Consider the following 27,563-nt stretch of genomic DNA (forward strand, 5'->3'; position numbering starts at 1 on the left):
GAGCATTTTTTCATAATATTATTTCCTTTGAAGCCCACCGTAATCCTAAGGTAGTTTTTCTTTTAACTTTTATTTTGACTTAAAGTCAGACTTCTAGAAAAGTTGCAAGAAGAACGCAAAGAGTCCCTGCATACTGGTCACCCAGTTTATCTAAATATTACCATTTTACTGCGCTGCGTGGTTCTTTTCTCTCTTTCTAAATATGTATACATGTGTTACTTTTTGTGTGTGAACTGTGTGAGAGGAAGCTAAACATACGTAGGAGGCCCCGTCACCCCATACATACTGTAGTGTGTTCCCTACAAACAGGGACATCAGGATCTTGTGTTTTGCAGCCTATCCTAGCTTATTCTAGACCAATACATCACATACGTGGTGCTTCTAAGTGGGGAAGGTTTAATATAGACAAGAAGTCAAAGTGGTAGAACAGAGGCCACACATAGTCCATTACGGAAAAACAAGTCTGAATTTAGAAGCTTAGAATCTTAAAGGAAACAGGTTTTTAATTGATATTTCATGATGTGATACGATGTGGCATTTAGGGAACCAGGTAATGGTTAATGGGAAGGGGATGAGGCATTCGGGGGTGCGGACAGAAGGACTATAGAAAATCTGTTTCCCAAGCAAGGTAAAACTGGACTTGGTCGCTATGTTGTGTACACGGTTGGCCATTACTTTCACAGTATATGGAAATGTTTTCACTGAAGTCATCTTTGTTTGCTCCAGGCCTGAACACGTGGCACTGGCAATGATGACATTATTAAAAACGATGTAGTGAATAAAAGTATAGGACGGTACCTTTGTGTGGGGTGGCAGGGCCAGCAGTTGAAAATGACTGTCAGTCAACTAGAGGAATGCTGTTGATAAAATTCAAAGTCAGCTTAGGGTTAGACACGGAGCAATGCCCTGCCCACATGTCCATTTTGACAGTGAAATGGACTCATCAGTCCCACTTTCCAGAACTTGGTCCTTTCACTCCTCTTTCCAAATCCCCCTCCACTCAAGCTTTCTTTCAGTCTGTGCCCAGGATCTGGTTTGAATGAGCCACTGATTTATTTGCAGCCCTCCGGGATCTGGAGTGTAGATGCAAATGACAGTTTCCTCTGGTAAGTGTCAGTGGCAATTGGATCATTTTCTGATTTGCATTCCCAAGGCCTCCAGCCTCTCAGGAAACCACATCTCACAGGCAGTCTGGTGGGGACTATTGTTAACCTCAGCTATCAATGCCAGTCCATAATAGTTCTTAAAACTGAAAGAGCTTTCATTTGCAAGGCAGAGGATAATGAGAGATAGTCTTTAGCGCAGCAAAAATCAGGGATCAAAAAGGAGATGACTTGGCCACCGTCACCTCAATAAATTTAATAATAAAAAAAAGGCTCTTTGGGAGACTTGAGGGATGAGAACAAAGGAGTTTGCTCGGGGAGAGCATGTGGGGAGAAAGATTACCTTGGGTACGTCCCACATTCTGCCGTTCTTTTCCAAAGTCAGTCTCATCATAAATCATCCCTATTTCCGACATTAGCGTGACTTCTGAGGGCCCATCTCATCTGCTCGCAGCTTCTGAGTCTCCCCACTGTTGGGAAACCCTGGCTCTGGGCCTTGCCTGGAGGTTATTTTTCTCCAGATTCCAGTCCAGAGTTTAGAATTGGTTTCTGTGCAGGTGCGTGCTCCGTGAGGGTATTTTGAGATCTCAGATGAGCTCCCGCATAAAGTAGGAATGAATTTTTAAATTTTCAAATTGAGTGTGTGAAAAAGCAACTTACATTTTAAAAGTAATTAGTTTAACGTTGGCATAGCGTCCCCCCCTCCATCATCCACCTCATGGGTGGAAACATAATTCTGGGTAAACTCACTCATTTTATGTACATCCATCCCAGTTAAGACATTCTCTCCTGCTTTGAGCCTGGCTGCTAAAGGCAGAAGGAAGGTGGTTTGGGCTGGTGTATCTTTCCCACCTGCAGAGGCACAGCCTGCAACCTTCGACCTCTCCCTTTGACACCTACCAGCTGTATGACACCTTTCCTCTCCCTTAGATGTCCCTTCCCTGGCTCACTCCCCTGGTGCTAGCAGCTGGTCTTTGTGTTCAGCTCTCTTTGCTGTACAGAATCCCATTCATTACTTAATGGTCTGAGTGATATCTCCATGGTGATACAGGCCCTGGTCTTCCTAGGGACTCGGCCACCATGTCTCCTTAACTACTTGGCAGGCAAGTCTGAGTTGGCCGGGGTGGCCTACATTTGGCTTTTATCTTTCCTGTGATTGGTCTTATGCTCTTTTATTTTTTTTAATTTCAGAGATAATGGTGAGGGACACGCACACAGCTGTGGAGAGTGCATGCTGAGAGTTTCCTTATAGATGTTTCTTTTTAAGAAAAGCACCACTTAACTGACCACTTAACTTACTGATGAAAACCTCTCTTTTCCAGTGTAACATGTAGCATTCACCAAATTCAGCTTTCTGGAAGTTTTCTAAGGAAGGAAATTAGGAGCTGCCACTGTTTGATCCATTTGAGGAATTGATAGATTTTCCCAAGGGGTCACAGAGTGGAATTAGCAGGTGTGTTAGTGAACAGGTGAGAGAATTACTGACATAAAACAAACACAAAAACAAAAACAAGGCTGTTATCAGTGGAGACAATGTCCCAGTTCAAAAATGTCCTTAGAAAGTTCTTGTAGAAAACCAGTTTGGGGCAATTTTTATGACGTCGAATTAGGAGTTGGGCAATATAAGATTAAACTTCTGAAATAGATTCAGAAGTTCTTGAATAATAATTATTATTATGTATAAGGATTTTCGTTTTAAGTGTGAGACTCAACAAATTCATTTGCCTCCCCTTCTGAGACTGTTGACAAAAAAAAACAACCCAAAAAACAAACAAACAAAAATGCAAAAAGCAAAACCCCACAAAAAACAAACAAACAAAAAAAAATTCCCTTAACAACGAAGGGAGAGAAGTGGGGACGGCCAAGGGCAGAGTAGTGATTTCGTCTCATTTCTCGGATATGAACCACCAATAAAAGCATATTTTGTTTCCATGGAGTAGAGGATACTCAGAAGACGCGTGTGCTGGGCCTCTGAGGATGTGGTGGCTGATCAGCTTGCTGAAAGCCTCCTCAAGGACCCCGGATGTAGGGTTCCTACCTTTGGATAGTGGGAGTGAGGCAGGGTATGCAACCAGAGGCATCGGTGAAATTCTGTCTGCCGGATAGCTGCTTTCATGATCCCTTCCAACCCTTTCACAACCACTGCACACAGAACCACCGGCAGCCCTCAGCCTGATCATTCTCTTCTAGAGAAACTGAACATGTTTCCCAGAGAAAAGTAGGGCTTCTGGTGTAGGTGTTTGCACACAGGTTAAATTCTTTCTTAGGACATTTTAGATTTCCAGGACATTGTCCGATTCCTTACCCACGTACACAGAAGAAAAGCCACCAGTCCTGATGAACTAGATGGTCCAGTTACAAAACCAAGCTCCCCACCAGCCTTTCCGTTCAGGAGAATGTCCTACTAGGGAGTAATACTTACTTATGCAAAACAGTCTTTCATTTTCCCTCGTGAATTAGTAATCAAGGGTTATCAGAAATAGGAGCAAAATCCACAGCCTGAAAGAGAAAGACCACGATAAACATTCAGAATAAATGAGCCCTAATGAAATAAAGATCAGAAAAGAACACACAAAAAAATCAAACTTATATCCTCAGAAGGCAGAGAAGATATTGTACCCATAAAATAAGAAAAGGATGCTATTAAACATAAGTAAGTGAAAATAAGAAGCTTTTAGAAATTAAAAATATAATTTAAAAGTACACTCAGTAAATTATGATTTTAGTAAAAATGAGGAAGTCAAGGTAATGTCTCTGCAGAGCAAAACCAGTGATGAAAACGATAACAAAAAAGAACGACACGGGTGTTTAATCCAGGAAGTCTAAAATCGGACTGAAAGGAATTTCAGGGAGCAAGGTTAGAGAAAGTGGAGAGGGAAAAAATTATTTTTAGGAAATAGAAGAAAATTTCTCAGTGCTAATGAAAGAAACGGTCTGTTGTGGTAGGCCCTGAATTAGTCTCGTACAAATGGAGCATCTGATACAAGTTGCCTACGCCGTGAGCATTCTCCCCTTTTCCTCATTATAAGTTCTCTGATTTTGTTTAGAATGAAAGAATTAAAACACTTTCTTCTACAGATTTCCTGGCAGGTGTGTCCATATGCCCAGTTCTGCCTGTGATGTAGAGATGTCTCCATCCCGTAACCATGAACAAGAGGTTCTGTAACATGATACGGATGGAAGGATAGAAAGCTAGAAGGATCCAGGGCCTTAATTACTTCCTGGAGCATTTTCTCCAGCCTCTAGACTTCATGCTACATTAAAAAATATTAGCATTATATATGGTCATTTAATCTATGACAAAAGAGGCAAGACTATATACAGTGGGGTAAAGGCAGTCTATTCAATAAATGGTGTTGGGAAAACTGGACCACCTTCTTCTACCATATATAAGAATCAACTCAAAATGGATTAAAGACTTACATGTAAGACCCAAAAGCATGAAGCTCCTAGAAGAAAACAGGCAGCAGTCAACTCTCTGACATTGCTCTTAGTAATATTTTCTCTGCAATATCTCCTCAGGCAAGGGAAACACGGGTATGTAAAGTACAGCATTGAGAATATAGTCAATAATGTTGCAACAATGGTGTATAGTGCCAGGTGGGCACTAGACTAATTAGGGAGATCACTTTATAAATTATATAAATGTCTAACCACTGTGCTGTACACTGAAATTAATATAAAGTAATACTGAATGTCAACTATAACTGAAATAAAAATAAATTTTAAAAAGGAAGGTAAAAACATATATTCGGCATTATATGGTCACTATAGTCAGATTTCTGTTATATGCAATTGTAGTACAAGCCTTGTGAACAGCTAAGGATACAAAGAAGACCCTTAAAAGTTCTGTAGAAAGAAAATACAGAAACCTACAAAGAAAAAAAATACACACAGGTTGTTTTCTGACTTCTAATTAATAACAACAAATGCTAAAAGATAATGAAGTTTCTTCAGGGAAATGATTTTAGACCTAGAAACATATACTCAACCAAACAACGAATCAAGTGTGAGGGCAAAATAAAAAACATTTCCACCATGATTAAAAACCCAAACTAAAATCTTGCATGGTGTTGAGTGACTAATGGAGTGTAAGAAAATGCATTTGACTTCTATGCTGGAAATACTCTCCTTTCACTTGGGTCTGTGGATCGTGTCATTGACCTTAATGGAAAGCATCTTTTGGTCCTGAATCCAGTAATCCTTTTAGTAACAATATTAGGAATGCTGTTTATTTCCACATTTAAAGTAAATTCATAGAGAAAGCAGAAAGGACTGAACTATAGTTACAGAACAGCATATAACAATGTAAAAGGAGCATTTGCTTTCCAAAAGTTAGAAGGTGGAAAAGGAAAAAGAGCAGAAGGAAGGAGAGGGGAGTTAATATGCCATTTTTATACCGTGTTTCCCCGAAAATAAGACCTAGCTGGACAATCAGCTCTAATGCGTCTTTTGGAGCAAAAATGAATATAAGACCCAGAGTTGATAGGCACTGACTACAAATAGTAGAACAAGAAATTGAAACTTAGAATGATTAATAATTTAAAGGCAACAGGAATAAGAGCTGAAAGCAGTAAGGTAGCTCAGAATTTGGGAGGAGGACAAAGGGCAATTTGAGTGCAATGTAAGTGACACTGGAGTTCTCATCTTTTACATGATTTTACAGTGATGAGTCAGTGGATTATTGTTTACAGATGGATAAAGCAATGTGTGTGTATATGTACGTGTATGTGTGTATGTATGTGTATGTGCGTAAGCATTTGGAGCTATGAGTGTAATCGCCACAAAAACGAAAGCCAGAAATCAATAGAAATGTTGTTTCTGGGCAGTGGAAATTGGGGTGAGGTAGGAGACTGTTCCTTTTCATAAAACACCTTTTCACTATTTGATTTTTATTTTTTTTGGCTCAAAACTAGTATTACGTTGATAATAATAATCTAAAATATAAACTCAAGAAAGTAATTTCAATTCTGTAATTCTTGGGTGGAGATTTATAAATGAGTATTATTATTATTTTTTGTAAATATTGACAATCTCATTAAAAAAGAAAAAGCCATCCATGAGAATTTGTTATTTTAATCTGGCTATTTCACAAGAAAATAAAACCTCACAGCGTTGTCAGAAAAATAGTGACAAACAGTTGTGACATGTGACGTGGACTTCCCAATTATCTGTTACCTGGGATGGTTGGGAGCTGCTTGGTGAGGAATCTGATAATTTCCTGTAAATATTTTCTCATGGGCGACTACTTGGCTTTGATGCTGTGTTTTCAGCAACCCATGGCCATGTTTTGATAGTCATTGACTTAATGTCTTCAGCCCCTGAGAATGGTGAGATAGGAGAAGGTGGTGGTTTGCAGAGTACACCTACCAGTCTTCTCAGCATCCAGTATATTATTCAAAATCCACTTGTTAAGGTACAAGGAGGCACGCCATCATTTTGAGTATCAAATACTTTTTAAAAAACAACAACAATAAAATCCTCTATAAGGATCAAGTGACAAATAATGAGGTATGTCTAACATTCACACCTGAAACAGTCATGTTTTTACCTGGAAGGCTTCCGTGGCGTCAACAAAAAGTCCTATTACTTATTGGTAGTCTTTAAGGATGGCACATGGAAGGAATACTGGCCAGTGCAGCTGAGTCTTTGGCCCAATCAGGACTTCCCCAGGGGTGTCCATATTTACTGATTGTTATGAAATGGGGGGAGGGGAGTTCACCCTTTTTCCTCTCAGGATGGTGGCCCTTTCCACTCCAGGACATGACTAATGACAGCCTGAAGTCCAAGACCTGCCCTGAATAGGTTCAAATGATCGGTAGCCTCTCTTTCCTGGAATAAAACGTTCAAGGTCTTTTTTGCATTTTGCCTTTATTTTCTCCATAGACATTGAAGATCAGAAAACGAGGCCCTTTAAGAGTCTCTGTATTTTCTTGAAAAGAAAAAGGAATAGTGCCTCGATTTCAGAAGGAATTTAACCTAATTCTTTGCAGATAGGAAGAGAAGGTGGAGTAAGTTTTATATGGTGACTTTATTATAGAGTAAGTTCTGGAGATTGGTGATCCAACATCGGTTGCTCTCTCCAATGCATCTCCTTTTAATAACAAATCTAGCCATCTTGTGTCAGTCATTTCCCATGGATGCATTATTTTACTTATTGTTCTGGACTCTCCTGTGAGATCAGCACTATAATATAATATAATTTATCGTCATTTTATAGATGAAGGAATTAACATTTGGAAAGGTTAGCTATTTGGTCAAGGATAAACAGATTGTAGATGGCAGAGACTTAGCACTTCAACTTGTGCCTAACTACTCTGTCAGTATCCTTACCATTCCTTGCCTATAGACTACAAACTTGCGGATATTTTGTTGTGATTGCTACTACTTTTAATGTTAAATAATTCAATTGTTTTTAAAGGTTCAGCTCAATTTCCTTCTCTGAGCATTCTCTTAATTACTGACTCCTCAGAAGTTTGTTTTCAGCTGATTTTTAGTCTCCAGTTTTTTACATGCATTGCTATCTGCCCTTTTAAACTTGACTGTAGGTTACCTTTGATCTAATGCTGAGTGAAAGAAGTTATTTTTACTAAAGAGCCAGCAGGTGATACGGGGGTGTTACTTTATCACTCTTCTAACAGAAATGAGCAAGGCAGCTTTCTAGGGCTTTATCATACCAATAATGATGGTGAATCGAAAGCAAAAAAAAAAAAAAAGGACCCAATTAGAGAGATGTTCTATTCTACATTTTAGATTTACAAGAAAGCACTTATGAATTAGACAAAGATTTTAAATTGGTAGAAACCTCAGTGAATACTCTTCAGTATGAATTTTTTTTTTACCTGAAGTTTAGGAAAAGGAAGGAAATGAACAATTCAACAAAGTGCACTTGAACCATTTTAGAAAAGTAAGGAAAAGGAAGAAAGTATAAGAGCTTAGAAAGTTCAAAAGGGAGGGATGTTCAGTAACAAAATTTGATTTCTATGTCTACTAATAAATGATCCCATTCAAAGCTCAAAAAGTGAAACTCATTCTAAAATTTCCAAATGGAGGTTCACAGTGCATCTTGTCAAATGAAAGGCTCTGAGGAGAACTGTGATGGGACATCTGTTTACGGTGGTCTAACAGCACTTCTCAAACTTCTTGGACAGAGAAACATGTCGGTTATAACCCGAGTGGGCACCCATCGAGAGTACTCCTGGCCTTTGGAGAATGGTCGTCGCATTATCAGATGCTAGTTCTTGATCAGTCATGAAAAAACATCCTTTGCCACTGTGGCTGGAACAGACCAAATATCTGGAAACAGGGAGAGGCAGAGGGCATTACAGTAAGCACGGCGTGCTTTCTATTGAACTATTAGGACTGCAGGAGAAAATTGGTGGTTTTATAAATTTGCTAATGGAAAGATGAAGGAATGTCCTCCTAATGATTTTTATCAAGAATGTAAGGGCAACTTAGCAGTGGAAAAAGAAGCAAGGAGAAAAGGGGTTGGAGGTTTTAGGACTTGAGAAGATAGGAGATAGTCATTTTGGGTAGTTGATGAGTAACTTCTCTAGGGAAATATGGGATAGAAATGCCCAATGAGTTTACTCATTTCAGGCTGAAGAGCATGAATCTGTACGAACATAAGTTCATTCAGTTATGAAACACTCTCAAGTAACACTAGGCTGCTTAGAAGTAAACGTGGAGTGTTAAATGGTGGAGTTCATCTAGATGTGAGGTTTTCCACGTGGTGAGGATAAAGAGGGAGAGGGGCCGGGAAATGAGAGTATTTTACTATTCATTCATATAAAAATTATAGTAGGGAAAATTTCAAACATACTCTGAAATAGACTTAATATCAAGAACCCCTATGATGTTGTTTGAAAGAAATCATGGGCATATGACTAATCCAAACCTCTCTACTCTTCTCTCCTGTGCCCTTTGCCAAATTATCTTAAAGCAAATCTCAGAAATTATCTCACTCTATCTGTAATTACTGCAAGTATTTGTACAGATTTGGGTATAACACTTCACCAGTAATCCAAACCGGATATGAAGGGAAGCGAAGGGAGGGACAGAGAGTATAGATACGGCAATGGATTGAAAACCCATGACCTTCCCATGGCAGCCCTTGAGTGAATGAATAAAATGGAAAATAGGAGATAGTGAGAGATGTTTAATTCAGGATTTGGGAGGTTTGCATTTTTTAAATAAAAACAGACATAGTGAGAGGCTCGGTCAACTAACTAAGCTTCGCAGTTCTCTCCCTCAAAACTTTCCTATTTACCTGTTCTCTCTCTTATATATAAAAAAATCAGTGTAAATCTTTTACATTTTTGAAATTAATGCATACATGTTCTAAATAGTTCAAACAATGCAGAAAGGAAGAAAATGTAGTGTAAATGTTTCATTTATCCAAACATACTCAGTGCCACTACTCAGAAGTCCTCTGTTGATCATTTTGGTACATCCTTCCAGAAACTTTATTCATATGCATGTAGACACAAGAAATATAGGTATGTTCCATAAAAAGAATATAAATTATAAATACCTCCTTGCTTTTTGTGCTTTTAAAGACCCATTAAACTGGAGCCGAGGATACAGTGGGTTGTGGAAGGTAGTCCATGCTAAGCTATGGTACTTGGTCTTTATCTTGTGGGAAATTATTTTCCTTTCTCAAAACCACATACCCTTGATCTCTAAAGAAAAATACAAAGTACTTCCTTGTATTGATTAACTGAACATTAAAAATGACACACAATTTTCCTGTTACATATTCATGTGCTTTAATGAGCTTTTTAGTCATATTTACTTCCAATACCATCACTCTGGTATTTTTATGAATAATATATTTTCAATATATCTTCATAAAATTGCCTGCAATGTTATTCAACATTGTATTTTATAGTTAATACATTTGAAACTGTTGATACCTTCAGTTGACTCTTCTCTATTAATAAAGTAGTCTTTGTAGGTGTTGAGATAATTAGTACATGCTGAGCAAATTCTGTTGAATGAAAGATAGTCTCAATTCTAACTTTGTTGATGTTGAATTATGTAAATATTTTAGCTTCCATTCAGAAACTATTCAAAATATAAGACAACTCAAATACATTTTCTTTTCCATAATTTTTTGAATGTTTTACCAACTTTAAATCCTGAATAATTCTAGTCCTCCATTTTATTTCATTGTAATACAGAATATACATTTACCCAATCAGAAGTAATAGCTCCATCAAACTATTCTTTTTAGAGCTTGAGATATTTTAAAGCATAAGTTTTAAATTTTGAAATTAAATCTTCTATACCATTGAACAATCATGGTATATTTCATTTAGTTTATTCCTTTTGGAGAAATAAATATCAATGTTTTCCTAATTATAAGTTGTGATTCAATCTTTGTAATTTACACAAAGCTTTAAAAACAAACATTTTTTTGCTCTGTTTGTTTAATACTTAGATTATATATTTCCCTCTGATTCTCCACAAAAGTAATGAAAACTTACAGGAATTGTTAACCAAAACAGTCAATATAATTGTAGAGAATTTAGATTCATTTATAATGTAGTTCTTCAAATATTCAAACATATCTAAAATATGACTGAGGAGAGGAGCAAAGAGAGAAATTATGTACTGCCATGCTGGAGTATTTTTTGGTATCCAATATGAGATTCATTGTAGAAATTTTATAGGCCAGTTACTCTGCTTATATAAAAATATTTGCAAAGCATATCAACTGCCGCTTCTATTTTGATTGGTAAAGTATCTCAGCTTGTTTGAATGCTATTTGAATTATGTTTGTACCACAAATAATTCTAATTATCTTTCTGCTTCATAGATAACTTAGTGAGAATATTACATTTTAATGTAACACTATGCTCCACTAAAATCTGTATTTATATTAACCACCAAATAATTTTCATCTTCAATGTTTGCCTTTTTAAATGAATTTCAGTAGCACATACCAGAATGTCAGCTATTTCATTTTCAATAGAAAGAATTTTCAAAAGCTTTATTTTTATTTAATGAATTGGATGAACACAATCTAATTATTGTTTTAATTAAATGAGTTTTCTATTTGAAAGACTGATGAAACTGGTCTAAAACTGAGATCATATTACTGAGAATTTTTTTCTTCCACTAATGGACTTAATACATTAATAACTTTCAATTCCTTTTTGATACATGCACAAAAAGCTTGAAATTGAAGATGTAAACCTTGGAATTTTACTTCTTTTCAGTTTGGATGCCTTTTATTTCTTGCCTAATTGCTCCAGCTAAGACTTCCAGTACTATGTTGAATAGAAGTGGTGAGAATAATATCCTTGTATAGATCCTGATCTTCGAGGAAAAACTTTCAGTTTTTTAGCATTGAGTATGACGTTAACGGTGAACTTGTCATATATCGTGTTATAATGTTGAGATATACTTCTTCCATACAAAGTTTGTTGAGTGAGTTTATCATGAATGAATATTGTATTTTGTCCAATGCTTTTTCTGCATCTATTGAGATGATCATGTGATTTCTATCTTTCATTCTGTTCATATGTTGTATCACTTTTATGTTGAACCATCCTTGCATTCCAGGGATAAATCCATTAGATCATGGTGTGTGAGCCTATTAATGTGCTGTTGAATATGGTTCGCTAGTATTTTCTTCAGGATTTTTGTATCTGTGTTCATTAGAGATATTGTCCTATGGTTTTCTTTTTTTAATGTCTTTGTCTGACTTTATCAGGGTAATACTAGCCTTATAAAATGAGTTTGGAAGTATTCCTTCCTCTTCCATTTTTTGGAAGAGTTTGAGAAGGATTGACATTAATTCTTCTTTAAATGGGTGGTAGAATTCACCTGTGAAGCCAACTGGTTCTAGACTTTTTTGTTTGTTGGGAGGTGTTTGATTACTGTGTCAATCTCCTCACTTGTTACTGGTCTGTTCAGATTTTCTATTTCTTCATGATTCAGTCTTGGTAGATTGTATGGTTCTAGGAATTAATTTTTTCCTAGCTTATCTAATTTGTTGGCATATAATTGTACATGGCAGTCACATATCCTTTTTATATCTGTGGTAACAGTTTTAACATCTCCTCATTCATTTCTGATTTTATTTGGTCTTTTCTCTTTTTTTCTTAGTTAATCTAGCTAGAGGTATTTGACCAAAATGAAAGGTCATGTTCTGCTGAGAGATATGAATGAAATTCACTTTCTACAGATGTCATTAATGTCATCTGTAGGTATACAATCTTTTTAAGGTAACGCCTATCTTTTGAAGTAGATACTGATGCTTCCGCAGCAGATTTAAGTTGAGGGTTTGCTTATGGTTACTGATATTATTATAGCTCCCACAATAAATGGGAAATGACAGCAAACATATTCATTGCCAACTTTCTTGAGAAAGAAAATTCAGTATTTAATTTTTCATTATCATACATGTTATTTTCTTGAGCTCATTATGCCAAAAGGTTTACTGCAAAAAAGTTAAATAATAAAACAAATAAGTAGCTGTAGATTTACACCATACAAAAAGTGACAGAATACTGTAACAGGAACATTCATGCTTTATGGCAGGACTGCTCAGTCAGTCTCTACTTCCTGTACACTTTTCACCTAAACTAAAATTTCTCATTCCCCCCCCCCACACTATTCTCACCCACTGGGGGCCTGACAGCTTCATGCAAATCTCACGCCACAGCATGAGCTGTGCCCTGTTGGTGGGTGGAGCTGGCGGGAGTGACAGCATTGTTTACTCTCCTACTACCACCCAAGGCTGGACGGAGCCAGGGATCCATGAGATCTACACTCTCAACAAATTTTTAAGCGTACAAGACAGTATTGTTGACTACAGTACAATCTGAAGAGCAAGTCTAGAGTTTATTTGTCTGGCTTAACTGAAACTCTATACCTGATGATTAGTTTCTGTACAGGCCTTATAATTTCTGTTTGGAGTTTCAATGTGAACTCTTCTTTCCATGGTCACCCCTCCCTGTCTAGCAATTTTACGGTGTTCAAGTGACCTTTTCCTGGTCCTCTGGTTTCCCAGTCTAGAACTAGAATTCTTGTGTTGATATTGTTGGTATTCCTGAGACTTTGGTTCTGTGACTTGTGGTCCTTTCTAATGTGTATTTTTGGGGAACCATTTGGCTCCGAGTTTTATGTAGTTTTCCATCAAAATATCTCCTCTTAAAACCCTCCCTCCGTTTCTGACCCTGACACATGCCTAAAGTTTTAATGTTTTGTTTCAATTTGTGGTGAGATCCCATAAAAATGTGACCTTAGCTGAAGTGGCTACATGGAAAGAGACATATCAGAATGTTTCGGAGCCATTTCACGCCACCACTGTCTGATAGGATACAATGGTTTTCTTTTCCTTCCCTTCTCTTCTATAGGAGTTGCTGTTGGTGCTTCAGCCACATCTCAGCAATCATTATTCTTAAACACAATGAAATCTTTATTTTAGTTTGTGTTCCCCCAGAGGCAGACTTTGCAAAGATTTGAATGGAAGTATTTTTTAGCTTTTTGGAAAATTGAGGGAACACAGGCAAGGAGTGTGGGTATTGATATATACTCAGGGGAATGTAATAAATAGAGTGTACATTATTAAGCCAGTTACCACAGTGGAAGGCTGAAGCGTAATCCTGAGGAGAATCTCTGGCAAAGGTGTAAAACACATGACTCATAATTATTACATCCCAGGGGAAGGAGCTTGGGTATATCCGTGTCAGTTTCCATCAGTTTTTGGTTGAGGGTTGCTCCTCAAGGTTTTGTGTCTCCATCTCTACCCAGCCTTCCAGCCTGCCAAGTGTGTTGGCAGAGTTGTCTTCCATATTTCTGTAAAAAGCCCACCAGCCCAGAGATACAGATTGCTATATTGTGATTTAGAAGAAATACTGATTTGGTCATTTAGATAACCAAAATATATTCCTCATACATATTTGGTATTTGTCAGTCCGTTTTCCTGGCTCACAGCTCTTCAAACCCTGGAGTTTCTTATGATGAGAGTGATAAAGGTGTCTTTTGTTAGGTCAATGAGATGAGTTTTGGGAAGCACCTCAGGAAGGGGGCTGGTTGCTTGGAGGACCGCCCACATGATTAGAGGGTTGGACATTTCAGTCCCCTCTTCTCTGCTCTCTGGAGGCTGAGTCAGTCCTAATGGCCAGTGCGTTAATCAATCATGTCTATGTAATAAGGCCTCCGTAGAAACCCACAAGGAAGGGTTCAGAGAGCTTCCAGGTTGGTGAGCACGTGGAGATGCTGGGAGAGTGGCACCTCTGGAGATGGCATGGCGCTCCGTCCCCCCCTCCCCACACACCCTGCCCTATGCATCTCTTCTTTCTGGATGTTCATCTATGTCCTTACTGTATCTTTTTATAATAAACTGGTCAATGTACGTAAACTGTTTTCCTGAGTTGTATGAGCCACGCTAGCAAATTAAGTGAATCCGAGGAGGGGCTCCTGGGCATCTCTGATTTATAACCAGTTGTTCAGAAGCACATGTGGCAACCTGGGCTTGGAGCCTGGCATCTGAAGTGGGAGGGGGCAGTCTTGTAGGACTGATCCCCTAACCAGTAGGATCTGATGCTACCTCGGGGTAGTGTCGGTAGAGAGTGTCATAGTTGAGTTGAATGGGACACCAACTGGTGTTACAGAGAATTGCTTGTTGTGGGGGAAGAAACCCACACATTCAGTGAACAGAAATATTCTGAGTGGGCGTGGTAGTCATGCAAAACTAACGGTGACACACAGGAGAAAAACACAGTAGGGAAGATCTGGGTTTTTACCTACACAGGTGAAAAATGGAGCTTTCCTAAAATACACTGATGATGGGGGGAATTGTTGATGACACACAGAAGTGGTGGGGCGCCAGGGATATGGGCAAGGCACTGAGAGAAACCTCGAGGCTGCTTGCTGCAGACACCTGCCAAGTGCATGCTTGGAGGATCTCTTGGGCCTTGTGTGCCTGGGAGACAATGCTCTGGGAAATAGCTATCCATCAATAATTAGGGAAGCCAACAGAAAATACCCCGACCCTCTGTGGTTTATTCCGGGACCACAGACTCTGTCCCTGACTGCTGTATGCAGCTGATGCCCACCTCCTGGGATCTGAAGGGCCTCCCAGAGGGACAGTGACACGTGGAAGGTCAAGAAGTAGGAGGCCTGGGTGTCGGTCCAGGTTCTGCCCCTCAGTGGCTGTGAGTTTTAGGGCCACCAGTTTCCCTCTATGTAAGAAGGACCCCTCTCTTCTCTGTTCCTACTTCTCTCCCTCTTCCTGGGCAGTGAGAACCCACAAACTCCTCAGCAAAGCTTCCTTGAAAGCTTCTAGAAAGTCGGGGTACCCTGAGGCTCCTGTGGGAGAGAGTTTGGAGAGAAGACACCACAGGACACAGAGAAGCCTGTGAGAAGTTTATTTTGTAGACCACGTCACATAGACTGCCAGACTGCCTTGGCAGAAACCACCTTGAGCAGGGGAGCAGCGAGACAAAGGCTTCCAGTAAGATCAGTGTATGTACAGGGTCTTCAAGACATGAAAACGGTTTGCTTCAATGGGCATCACTGCCTTATTGTCAGGGCAGATATTTAGTTGACGGACGACGTCAACCACGGCTGCTATTACCATAGTGTCTGAAAGAGCCAAGGACAAACATCATGTCTGATAACGCTCTCACCCCCAGTGTCCTAACTTTCCTACTAGTACCAGGCACCACCCCACTGGGACTCAGTTTCCCCCAGTCATTTGCAATGTGACTCCCTTATTAGCTTTTCTCACACCACCCCTCACCTTTCAAACCCGGGCATGACCTCCGTCTACTGTCCCCCTCTCCCTCCCTCCTTCCCCTCTATCCTTCTGCCCGGGGTTCTGCTCCAGATCTGGTGCGACATTTCTCTTTATGGTGTCACCTCCCTTGTGGACAGTTCTTCCCTTGGATAGTCCTCTACTCACTGTTGGTCTGAAAGTCCCAGTAGAAGGTTCTTGGATAATCTTCACAGAGGCAGCCGGTGTATTTATAGGTAAAAGGCCCCTCCATTGGAGTGTTGCTTATCAGGTAAGTTTTAATCTGGGAGGAGGAGGTGGGAGAGAGGAGCCAGTGTTAGTCTGGGGAGTGGGAAAGGAAGAGGCAGACAAGACAGGGCCAACAAGGGGGAGGACGGTGACATCATCAGTAGGCAAAGAGCAAGGGCGAGGTGGGCAGGGACATGGGGTGTCCACTTTTGTAAGTCTCATTTCAGGGGCTGAAGTCTAGGTCACAAGGTTTTTCTGTCCCCACATCCTCAAATTCCTGTGTTAGCACGTGGGTCTGGGGCTCAGGAGGGACAAGGGGAGTGAGCCCCCAGGGCTCAGAACTCTCATCCTGGGCAGCGGTCCCATGCGGCTTCCCGGCGGGGTTCAGGGATTGGCCTGTGACCACAGCCAGACTGCTGGGCTGTGGAAGCTGATGCCAGGCCTGTAGCCAGAAGTGTGACCCAGCCCAGCTGTGTTCCTCTAGATCTTCGTGACCGTGCGTACTGAAAGTGACGTCGCTCACTCTTGCTTGCCTCAGTCGAGAGGAAAACAACTACCTGCCAAACCTGGGTGTCAGATGAGCAAATGAAACCTTGCAGATAAGTGTCTTTTATCTTATGTCTGGTTAATGCTCCGCACAGGGGTTTAATCCTGGAGTCCATAGCTCTGAGGGGGTCTGTGAATAGAACTCCATTTGTCTGAGCACTCAGATGGAAAGAGATTGTGTCTTTATAGTGCTAAGCTCCCATTGGAATTGAGCGTTCCTTCCATTATGAATGTCATCAGCGATCCAAGGTGGCATCAGCAGTATGTGTGACGTTACCATGGGGGGAAACATGCATGTTTGTGCCACATTATAGATTTACGTAGATAGCTCGAAATATTGCCTGCCATTGTTGCTACTCAAGAAAACAAAACGTAGGGTGGAGGTCATTGGCCTGTCTGTCTGCTTGTGCTTAGGGCCATCTGCCTGTCTCTTGAAACTTGTCCCTGTAACTGTAACCGGCAACTCTGTACTGAATAGCCTGTCAGCCCCAGTGAATGCAAGCGTTCTCACCAGTGGTATTTTACTCAGAACACTCTGGAGAGCCTGGTTTCTCACGAGAAGCCTAACCTTCTCTTCTTTACCTTTTTATTACGTTTACAACAATATATCTTTATGAATCAGAATTTTCAACACAAAAATGTGGGACCCATTAGATACGATCCATATGTGTGATTTGTTGTCAGACCAGTCCACAGTTTAACGTACTTATTCGTGCTAAACAACTACAACCATCACATAGATAATCTTTCTAAAGCGAAATTGAACTTGTCTATATTTTAAATATATTGCCTTTTCAGCTCATGTTTCGGTAAAGAAACATATTAGTGTATCACAAGTTGGTTTTTAATCATTTTATCACTGTTCTTCAATATGTTAGTTTTCCTATTCATTTTATCCAATGCATTTTACTTACACATTAAAAAAATTTTTTTTCTAAGAAGCATTCCATAGACTCCATGAGACCAGCAAAATACCAGTCACTGCCAGAAATGTTTAAGCACTGTGGTTACCACAGGTTTTCTTCAACCTTAAAGGATTGCATGATCTTTATATTCAAATACGTGATTGCTGGTGTAATCTATTCTCTTTTAGTTTTATATTCGTGATCCTAATAGCTCACTCGATCAAAAATTCAGTTGCCACAAACTTAAAAAATTATATTTTCCTAAAATTTAAAAAATATGAAGATAATTTTATAGCTATACATTTATTTTTAATTGGAAGCTACAAATAAAAATGGGTTAAACGGAACTAATAGAATTTCCCATAAATTGTTTCTTATTTTCAATATCATTTATTCTATGGAGTTCTTTGTCCTTTACTTGTATTTGGGTAGGTTTCAAAAAGATTGCTTTATTTTATTGTATTAACATTGTTATTAAAACACAGCCTTATTAATCACAGTGGCACAAAATTATATCACATGTCGCTTTGTTGGTTATACACATTATTTTATACCTACTACTATCTTGGGTGGAAATAGACTTTCATTTCTTATCACCACCAGAAACTACTATTATCACACACTTTTATGCAGACATTCTCATCCCTTTTATCTGTGGTTATGATAAACAAAACATAATATTGAGAAATTATGATTCGGCCTTCTTCCCACCCCAAGTTAACATACATGGTTCATATTCTTGGACTGTAAATAGAAAAATGTGACAAAGCAGCTGTGTTACTCTTTGCTGAATGCTCGGAAATCTTTCTCTTCTAGGGGAGGGCCATTTCTAGAATGCATTTTAATGAATAGCCATCCTCTTGCTCCCAATTTCATTTTCTGTTTAGTCATTGTCCTTAAATCGAACTTGAATTAGGAAACGCATACTGTAGATAAAAAACAAACCAACATGTGCTACCCACGATGGCGTCCTTCCAGAAGGAGAAGCCTGGGGTCTTGGCCCTAGAGCAGCATCGTGAACAAGGGGCGGCTTGTGTGTGTGTGACACACCTGAGCAGACTGCTGATGAGGTGCAGAAGGTCACCCTGTTCCCTGGGGCAAGTTCTTCCTCAAGGGCCCAGAGCAGCCAGGCAAGAGGGGTGACACGCGAACCTATTGCTAGGGAAAGCATGGTCCTGGGACCCTCAGCGTTGGCACGCCCTGGGGAATTGCTAGGAATGTCAAAGCTCTGTCCCCCCCCCCCCCCCACTGACTCAGAATCTGCATTTAACAATAGCTCCAGGTGAGTCTGACGCACATTGTCATTTGAGAACCTGATCTAGTCTGGGGACTAGACCTCCCTCCCACGACTGCTGAATTGGGAGGAAGGGAGGAGGACAGTGTGGGCTCCTTGCCAGGGAAGGGGGGCTGGCACAAGAGTCACCTGCTGACGACAGAGCACAGGAGCAGAGGAGGGGCGAGATGGAAGCAGACTCTGCTCAGGACTCACTGAAGAGGACAAATCCTGTGCTGTACGCTCTCCACAGCACAGCTCTTCTCCCCACCGGCCTCAGGGGTTCCTCCCCAGAACCCCTCACTCCCCTCTTCTCACACAGTTATGCCCAGGACCTCAGAGGGGCTCTGACCAATTCTTTCACAGCTCTTATGCCTTTTTCCTCTTAGCTGTGCTTTTCTCACCACCCATTCCTTCTTTGTCTCCTTCCCGTCCTTCAAACACCTCAGTGGATCAGGGCTCCCTCATCTGTACGATGAGAAAAGTCATCTGCCCCGAGCTCGCATGATCGTCCTGAGGCTCCAGAAGCATACGTAACATATGTGCAAATTGGGAGCAGGAGGCTTGCTACTCATTCTATTATGAGTTATAATGTGCAGTATTCAAGTGAGAAGTTAATCTGATGCTACTCATAATTAAGGAGCTGTATTTTTCTTGAGTTTCCTCCCCCGAGGCTCTACTTACCACCATACATTCTCTCAATTCTGTTTTAACTACCATCCTCACGGTGATTTCTTCATCGGCTCTTGCTATCTGGGGCATGTCCACGTCCATTATCATCACCTTTCGACTGGTTTGGGGAAGACAGAAGCAGGTCAGCGAGCAGAGATCAAGCCATAAGAGGATACGCAATGAGCAGGGTAGAGGAGGGAAAGCGCAAGGGGAAGGAGACAGGGGATCAGCTGCTGAGATCAGTAACCCCAGGGAACTTCGGATTTTTGGTTGGTTCGGTGATTTTGTACTGCTTTCATGTTGCTCAATAAAGCAACTTGGATTCTTTATTGGCAAACTAGCTTCTTTCCAGTGACAAAAAATACATTACAAAAACAGAATGAATGTACTACACCCCATCTCATTTCTTAACAAAATACTGTACATTCTGTTGATTGTCCCCTGAGAGGGAGGGCTCATGCCACCATTAGTAGAAGATTTCATATCAACAGGGTCACATTGAACCATAAGCGTGTCAATGCTCTGGGGGAGCCTGTGGGATCATCCCTGAAGATCCTCCTTGTCTGGCTCCTGGTGGGGCCCAGGATTGGGTGTTTATTGAGTTCTGTAGGGGATTTGGACACGAGGCCATATTTGGGAACTTTAGATACCACTGTACACTCAGGGCCCATGGCACCATCTGATAGAGGACACGGAGAGAAACAGAACAGTCAAGTGCCCCCCTGCAGTCAGTGAGGACTTTCTCTTTCCCAGAAACTCCTGGCGAAGCTCCTTTGGTATTGGGTGAGAGAGGAGGGAATTCAGGGTCTGGGCCTCCAGCCCCATTTCCTAGGGGAAAGCATCCGATTCCAGAGAGATGGGCTTTCTTGTGCCAGCTGCTCTCGTGCTCAGAGCACAGGGAAGGGGCATGAAGCCCTCAGTTTCTGCAAAATGTCTCCAGTTCGTAGATTAATGTAGGGTTGATGAGATGACCAGCACAGCTAGAGTGACCAATCATCCCAGTTTCCTGAGAGTGAGGGGTTTCTTGGAATGAAGGACTTCCAGTGCTAAAGCCAAGAAATTCCTGGGCAAACTGGGATGGTGGGCGCCCTATTTAGCACAGCTTATGTCAGCAACTCGCTGCCCCTCAGGGCTAAGTGGAATGACATCTGTATCTCAACATGTCCCCACTCAGGGTTTCTGGGACACCTGGCTCCATTGTATCCACTTGTCAAATTCCTGAATGGTGTCCTCCAGGACAGGACATCTGGTCGTGCCACACAGAGTTCCACCAGAATCACAATACTGAAACCCAGCATCCCAAACCCTGTTCCTATAAAGAAAACTCTGTGGAGTTGTTGAGCATCCCTTCTTCTCCCCAGAAATGGCTCCATTTCCTACCTCAATTTGCTTGCCCCAATTTTCCTGCTTCCTTCAAACATGGGCCCTCAATGAGTTGACTTTTGAACCTGTGCTCCCAGGTCCCAGTGTGGGAGGGCGCCATGCTGGTTGTCACATTTGTGTTCAGGCTTCAGAATAGGAAGAATGTCTAAGCTGCTAGGTGAGCTCAGCCTGGGGCTGTGGGACCAAGGACCAGTGCCTGCGGCCTCTGGTCAGTCAGTGAATCCTGGCAAAGCTGCCCAGAGCTATTGTTGGAACTCGCAGACCTGCTAAACCTTCTCTCCTAGGAGACAAGGTGAGAGGAGGTGAAGTTGACTGAGCAGAAATCTAACAAAGAAATCTAACTATGGACAGGATGTAGATCAGAGCCTTAGAGGGAGACTAATTGTTAATTACAGCCTATATGTACACTGGGAGTCTTATTTCCATAGGCGACCTAGAAGCACCCATTTGAAACGTGAGGGGAATTGATGGGGCTTCTAAGAGGAAAGAGGTGGGGATTGGCATGGGTCATGAGAAATCCCAGGATTAGAGTTCTGGGAAGGTGAAAAAGTTTTCAGGAAGGGGTATGTAGAGGCTTGGCTCACGTGTCTTGAGCTTCATTGGTCCCCAGCAGCAGGCAGAAAAGCAGGAGCAGGGCGACATGACTGGCCCTGCACAGGAGCTGGAGAGAGTGCATGCTGCAAGAGATGGAATCTGATGTCCTAGAGAAGTAAGTTTTAGGAGCCCAGCACACTCTTTATATGCAGATCAAAGGCACACAAGAGCTGCCAAGAAGATCCGTGAGATTAATCTCCGAGTTTCCCCTCCTGCTCAAGCAAAACGATCTTTCCTTGTTGAGCTAGTTTGTTTTGCTATGGAAATGTCAACATTTGCTAGAGTGTTAAATCTGGGAGAGAAGTTAGAGTATCCTTCCTCATTTCCTCAGTACCAGGGTCTCTCAGTGACCAGGATACACGGCTCTTTCCTAGCTTGCACAAGCGGTTTCCTGTCCTCCATCATTCTATGTCTGTCTGTCCGTCTGTCTGTAGCTCTCCTAGTCTCCGGGGGCCAAGAACCCGGCTATGGCAGCAGATTTCAGGTCACGGTCCTAGGACGCATTGGTTTGATCCCCGTATAGTAAGTTTAAGAGGAGACATTGGTCATAAAATGTGTCAGGGAGCTGGGGTGATGTGGGCTTCCCCAGGGGCCCATAGTACCATGTGGGGTCAGGGAGGACCAGAGATAGGCTTTTCTGGATGATGGAGGAGTGAGGCCACAGCACTGAGTAACGTGATGATGTTTGTGATCCGTGTGTAACAATGTCCTACAGACGCCCGAGATCCCCAGCTACCCCAGGGTCCCCAGGGCAGGGCAGTATTTTAACTCGAGAACCTTCCTGTAAAGAGCTGGCATCTTCCAGTCAGACTTTTTGACATTACACAGTCTCCTTATTTAACTGCTGGCATTGAAGTCTTAGATGTGTACTTCAGGTTTCTGAAAGTATCTTTCTGAATTGCTCTGTCTGCTAATTCTACTCCTGCATTCCCTCCTCATTCTTTTGAACTTGACATCTTGTCATTCCTCACTTGTCATTTCTGCTGTGATTTTGATCACATCCTTTCTTCTTTGTTTCCGTTCTGCGTACTCAAGAACAATGTTTTCGTTTCCCCTCGCCCTGGGCACGGTGGTCCTCCTTCATAAACATTCTCCCATGTTGTAGTTTTCGTTACACCGGCTCCTTTCCTTACTTACTTGAATAATTTCCATCAGAGGGACATGTGAGCAGAGATTAATGAAGCAGTAAAGCCAAAGAATCTAGGAAGTGTCCCTGTGGGGAAATCCAGGAAGAGCTCTTTGCTGGGGTTTAACTTTCTTGGCAGGCACAGCCCCAACCTTGAGGATATGCCTCCAGCACACTCCCAACAAAACTCCAAAAGGGGCGGATAGCAACGGGGTGCGAGAATATATCAAGGCACAGAGGCGGTTCTGTCCTAGGCCAGCAGGGACGGCAGCATGCAGAACCTTCAGTGTATGTGACAGATCTTAGGTCTGTGCAGCTCATGGCTAGTGTGGTGGCTAATTTTATGTGTCAGCTTGGCTAGACCACGGTACCTGGTTTTCATGAAAACACCCATCTAGATGTCACTACAAAGGTATTTTTAAATCAACAGACATTGAGTAAAGCTGATTAACCTGCAGTCAGTTGAAGGCTTTAAGAGAAAAGACTGAGGTTCCCCAAGGAAGAGAAAATTCTGCCGTCAGAGTTCCTTCAGACTCTACCTCAACTTCTCCTTTGGTCTCCAGTGCACTGGCCTGCCCTGCAGATTTTGAACTTGCCAGCGTCCATCTTCTTCCCTCCCCTCCCCTCCCCTCCCCTCCCCTCCCCTCGCCCACCCTCTCTACACACACACACACACACACACACACACACACGTATCTTTATTTTCTCTATAATAAGAAGCAAAACAGTAGATAAACCTATGTTTAGTAATTAAAGTTTCATTATTTTATCTTATTTGGAAATGACGTAGACATTGAATGAATATCTGTCATTTAATTTAGCTGGGAAAAATTTAAAGTTTCAAGTTACCAAAGAGATTTAGGAAACCATTTTTAAGTACACATACAATATAATTATTGCTAAAGAATTCACCTAAAAGGAAACTTTCTTTTTTTTCCCCTTTATAGTATTTTTTTTCCATTAGTTTCAGGTGTACAAAACAATGTAAAATAGTTAAACATTTATCATTTATACCCCTCACAAAGTGACAACCCGCCTCCCCCAATCTGCTACCTCTCTGCCATCGCATACAGTCGTTGTGAAAGGAAACTTTTTGTCCTGTTTACATTTATTTAATTTACTTGGTCTTAACAATTAAATTTAGGTTACTTATGAAAATTTCATCATACCAATTATTTTTCTTGCTGATAAATTTTGCAACAGAGATAACATGAACTTATTTGACTAATAAACCCAGGTAGAATAAAGATGTTTAATACTGATGGCTATACAGACATGCCTATTGAACCAAATCAAGCTCAAACCAGCTTTAATATCAACTATTTTCCCAGATCACATGATTCTGAGAAGCATTTAGTTTAGTTTCCATTATATTTTTGAGAATTTTCTTTATAAGTACGTACTTGTTTAAGTCAATTTAATAGAGCTTTTGAAAATAAATTAACAATACCATCCGGAAATATCACACAACACACATGAACACACAGACACAAACAGAAATCTCCCTAGCCTTTATTTAAAAATTACTGCTGCAGGATGGGTAAAATCATGTAAAAGAACAGTCTGATCCCAACTGTGTTTCTGGCAGATGGAATAAATTAAGGTTACTTGTCTAGATGGCTAAAGCGTTTTTTATTTATGTTTGTGGAGAAACCAATTACGATTTGTTTTTTGTTCTCGGCAAGGGAACCTTGGAGGCAGAGTAGCAGTTAATCTCTTACTTTTTTCCTTCAGTCTTAGGAACTGGGGATGGTAAAGAGAGCTGGGCTTTGCACTGCTCCAAGAGCTGCATTTCTGGTTTTGCAAATACGTTGTTTGTAAGATAAGAACAATTGCTCTCAAAATGTGGGCTGTAACTGAAGTAACATGGTGGCTTGACCTACCTGCCTTATTACGGAATCCCTAATGTACTGCTTTCCTTCTGGGTGTATAGTTTTATTTTAGCTTAGGGGAGTAGGCCTGAAGGAAAAAAAAAAAAATCATTATCGGACTCTTGCATTTTCATCTTCCAGTTTTGCCAAATTTCTGATCAAAAAGTTATTAAATCCTTTCAAATAGCTTGTCAGGTTTCAGCTGCTACAAACAGTAAATATTTCTGGTGGTATTAAACAATTCCACAGACTCAAGGGGATACAAAGGTCTTTACCTCCTAGAGTCTTTCCCTCTGATAGCCCAAAGAAAGAACTGGCAGTATCCATGTCCCAGTTCCCTAGTGAGAGACAAGATCTATTTTAATAATAAAATCAGGTAAAAGAGATACAATCAATTAAAGTTGACATAACTTTTTTTTGTTTTAAACATAAAGCTTGCTTAAACATTCTAGTTTTCATACCAAGTTTCCCCGAAAATAAGACTGGGTCTTACATTAATTTTTGCTCCAAAAGATGCATTAGGGCTTATATTCAGGGGACGTCATCCTGAAAAATTATGCTAGGGCTTATTTTCCTGTTAGGTCTTGTTTTCAGGGAAACACGGCACTCTTCTCAATCCTTACATTTCTACATTCTTTTAATCTCACTCTTTCCTGAGTCACGGTTTCACCATTGGGTTTTGGTACCACAGTTCATGAATTCCCATATGAAGGAGTCCTGGAAATTTCTCTTTCTATCCCCTGACCATTTTACCCAATCTTGAGTAAAAAGGCTTTGAGTTCCCAGTTCCCAGTGAGGGGTCAAACCAATGGACTCTGGTCCTGTTATTGATCTTTACCTTGATTTAACCAGCCTGACTATTGCCCCAGGTGATTACTGGTCAGGTTTCTCACTGTAATCTCTTTTTTCCAGTCTTTTAATTTCTCCACACTGGGGTAAGAACAGACTTGTTTGGGGCCTTTGAATGTTGGGGGCCCCACAGGGGTCAATTTGACTCATTCAGCCTTTGGTAGTGCTGTGCTAAAACCTTTGTTAAATCCCATCAATGTCCATTTTATTTATCTCATTTTTAAACCACATCAAGATTTCCCTGCTGGGACAAGTCATGTTTTCTCTTTATTTCACCCTTATTAGTATTTCAAAATAGGTATTTCATTCTGTTTATTTGATTTGGAAGCCCTTGCTTTTTAAGTGCACTTTTAAATGATCTAATTGGAATATTTCTCATAATTGTTATTGTAATTTTAATTTCTTTGAGCGCTGGCGGCAGTTTGGTAGGATCCTAGCCATGAATGGAGTTTAGCCCACATTTTTGTCTGGCCACATTTTGGAGCTTCCAACCTGACAGTTACCACACCGAATTCTTTGGACAGAAAAATGTTTAGGTTGTCTTTTAGTAAGATTTTGCCTTTCCCCCCCGCTTTTTTCTTAAGAACAGGACAATTATATTTCCAATGTCCCTAATTTTCACAGTATCTGAGGGAAGGGGTCTGAGTGGATTTTGACTTCTGTTCTAATTTCTGTCCTACCATTTTATTAAGGGACTCTTCATGACTAGCCATTATAACAATATGAGAGCTCTGCAAAAATTTTTCTTTCTTTTCAATTTAGAAGTTTTTCCAATTCAAAGGATCCATTGTCTGATTTTGATGAGTAAGATCTTAGAGACTCAAACAAATAGGCCTTTTTATGGAAAGACATAGGGGCAACTTTCCAGGCTTAGACCATGGATGCAAAAGGCGTCCCTGGTGGGGGCACAGATGGTGAAGCCCTCATGATCCAAAGGAGTTTCACTCCTCACAATATTCTCGGACAGAAAAGCAGGCACTCAAGAGACAAAACTCGTTTGAGAGCTTGGCATGGTGAGACAGAGAGAGCTCAGAGCGCCAGTCTATTGCCTGGCCACGGTGCATGAAAAAGAGACGATAATAAATCTGACTGAAAGTAATCTTCCAGGGTGATCTGATCATAAATTCCTAACTGGGCAGGTCATGGTGGGTAATCACGCCCCAGAACTATAAAAAGCTTTACCTTTGTCTTAAGCAAATCTGGTCCATTGCCTCTAGATTAATACACCTTTGAAATGCCAGATATAATCCTCTTTTTCACACCCTTCACAGGCTTCAAAAACCACCCTCAAAGGAGCACATGACCTTGTTAACTATCCTATAATTCAGTCATAGAGATTTCCTGCCTTGCTTTCCTCCACTTTCATGTAATCTTTCGTACATTCCCTCCTTAATTCCAAATGTATAAAAAGAACTGCAAAATCGTCATTCACTGGACCAATTGAGATCTTGCTTCCTGGCATGTCATCAGTTTTGGCTCAAATAAACTCATAAGAATTCTTTACAGGTTTGGACGTTCTTATGTTGAAACCGCCAAAGTGTGCTCCAGTAAGTGTACCCTCTAGATGCTGGGGGCCAGGGAGAAAATATTCTCACTTGTCAAAAAAAAAAAAAAAGAAAGACAGAAAGTAAACCCAAGCTCTCGGTACATAGAATAGGACAAAAGAAAACCCTCATCCAGCAGGGTCAGCTTGGCATTTCCTAGGGATTTTCCTTTTTATGATACACAACACAACAGACAGACACACACAGAACAAAGATGATCTCCAGGAGGAAATAGATCACTAAAACCAGGAGTTCTCTACCAAATGTGTAAAAACCACTAAATCCAAGGAACTAGTTCTACAAACATTCTCTCCTGCCAATCTAATTTAAGAAAAGGAAGGAAAAAAAAAGGACTCTCACCACTCAGCTTCCACCCAACTCTGCATGTAGAGATCCAAGAGTCGACTTGGCGAGACTTCTTACCTTTGTCGGCTCATGCGAGAGGTCCCAGGATTTTTCTACTGCAGCAGATGTGGCGTGAGCAGTACCAAGCTAGTGAGGTGTCCTGCTCACAGCGCCAACTGTAGGGGAGGAAGAAACTTACCTCTACCCTTAAGGTTCTCTCGGCTGATCTAATAATGAAATAGACACGAGACAGATTCACAAGAGAAAATAACCAAATTTAATGCATACATAGCATATGTACGGGAACCCCACGTACGTAAGAGTCAGAGACGCCACATACATCAGAGGTTCAGTGACTTTCTGATGAGGTAA

General features: G+C 40.8%; 1 protein-coding gene across 3 annotated transcripts; it reads right to left on the reverse strand.

Moving 5' to 3' along the window:
- Positions 1 to 15,471: 15,471 nt before the first annotated feature.
- Positions 15,472 to 27,333, reverse strand: PIP (prolactin induced protein). Of its 3 annotated transcripts, none has more exons than XM_074315915.1 (5): positions 27,270 to 27,333; positions 21,447 to 21,539; positions 19,492 to 19,597; positions 16,024 to 16,138; positions 15,472 to 15,704 (listed from the first exon to the last, which is right to left on the reverse strand). In XM_074315915.1, exons 1-5 carry the CDS (start codon positions 27,281 to 27,283, stop codon positions 15,580 to 15,582), a joined length of 453 nt encoding a protein of 150 aa, XP_074172016.1. In that variant the 5' UTR covers positions 27,284 to 27,333; the 3' UTR covers positions 15,472 to 15,579. The 3 variants fall into 3 exon arrangements, with proteins under 3 accessions (XP_074172016.1, XP_019570904.2, XP_074172017.1); XM_019715345.2 differs by lacking the exon at positions 27,270 to 27,333 and adding an exon at positions 27,207 to 27,241; XM_074315916.1 differs by lacking the exon at positions 21,447 to 21,539 and having other exon boundaries at positions 27,207 to 27,287.
- Between the last annotated feature and the right edge of the window lie 230 nt (positions 27,334 to 27,563).

Source organism: Rhinolophus sinicus, linkage group LG11, assembly GCF_036562045.2.
Source record: "Rhinolophus sinicus isolate RSC01 linkage group LG11, ASM3656204v1, whole genome shotgun sequence".
Classification (NCBI taxonomy): domain Eukaryota; kingdom Metazoa; phylum Chordata; class Mammalia; order Chiroptera; family Rhinolophidae; genus Rhinolophus; species Rhinolophus sinicus.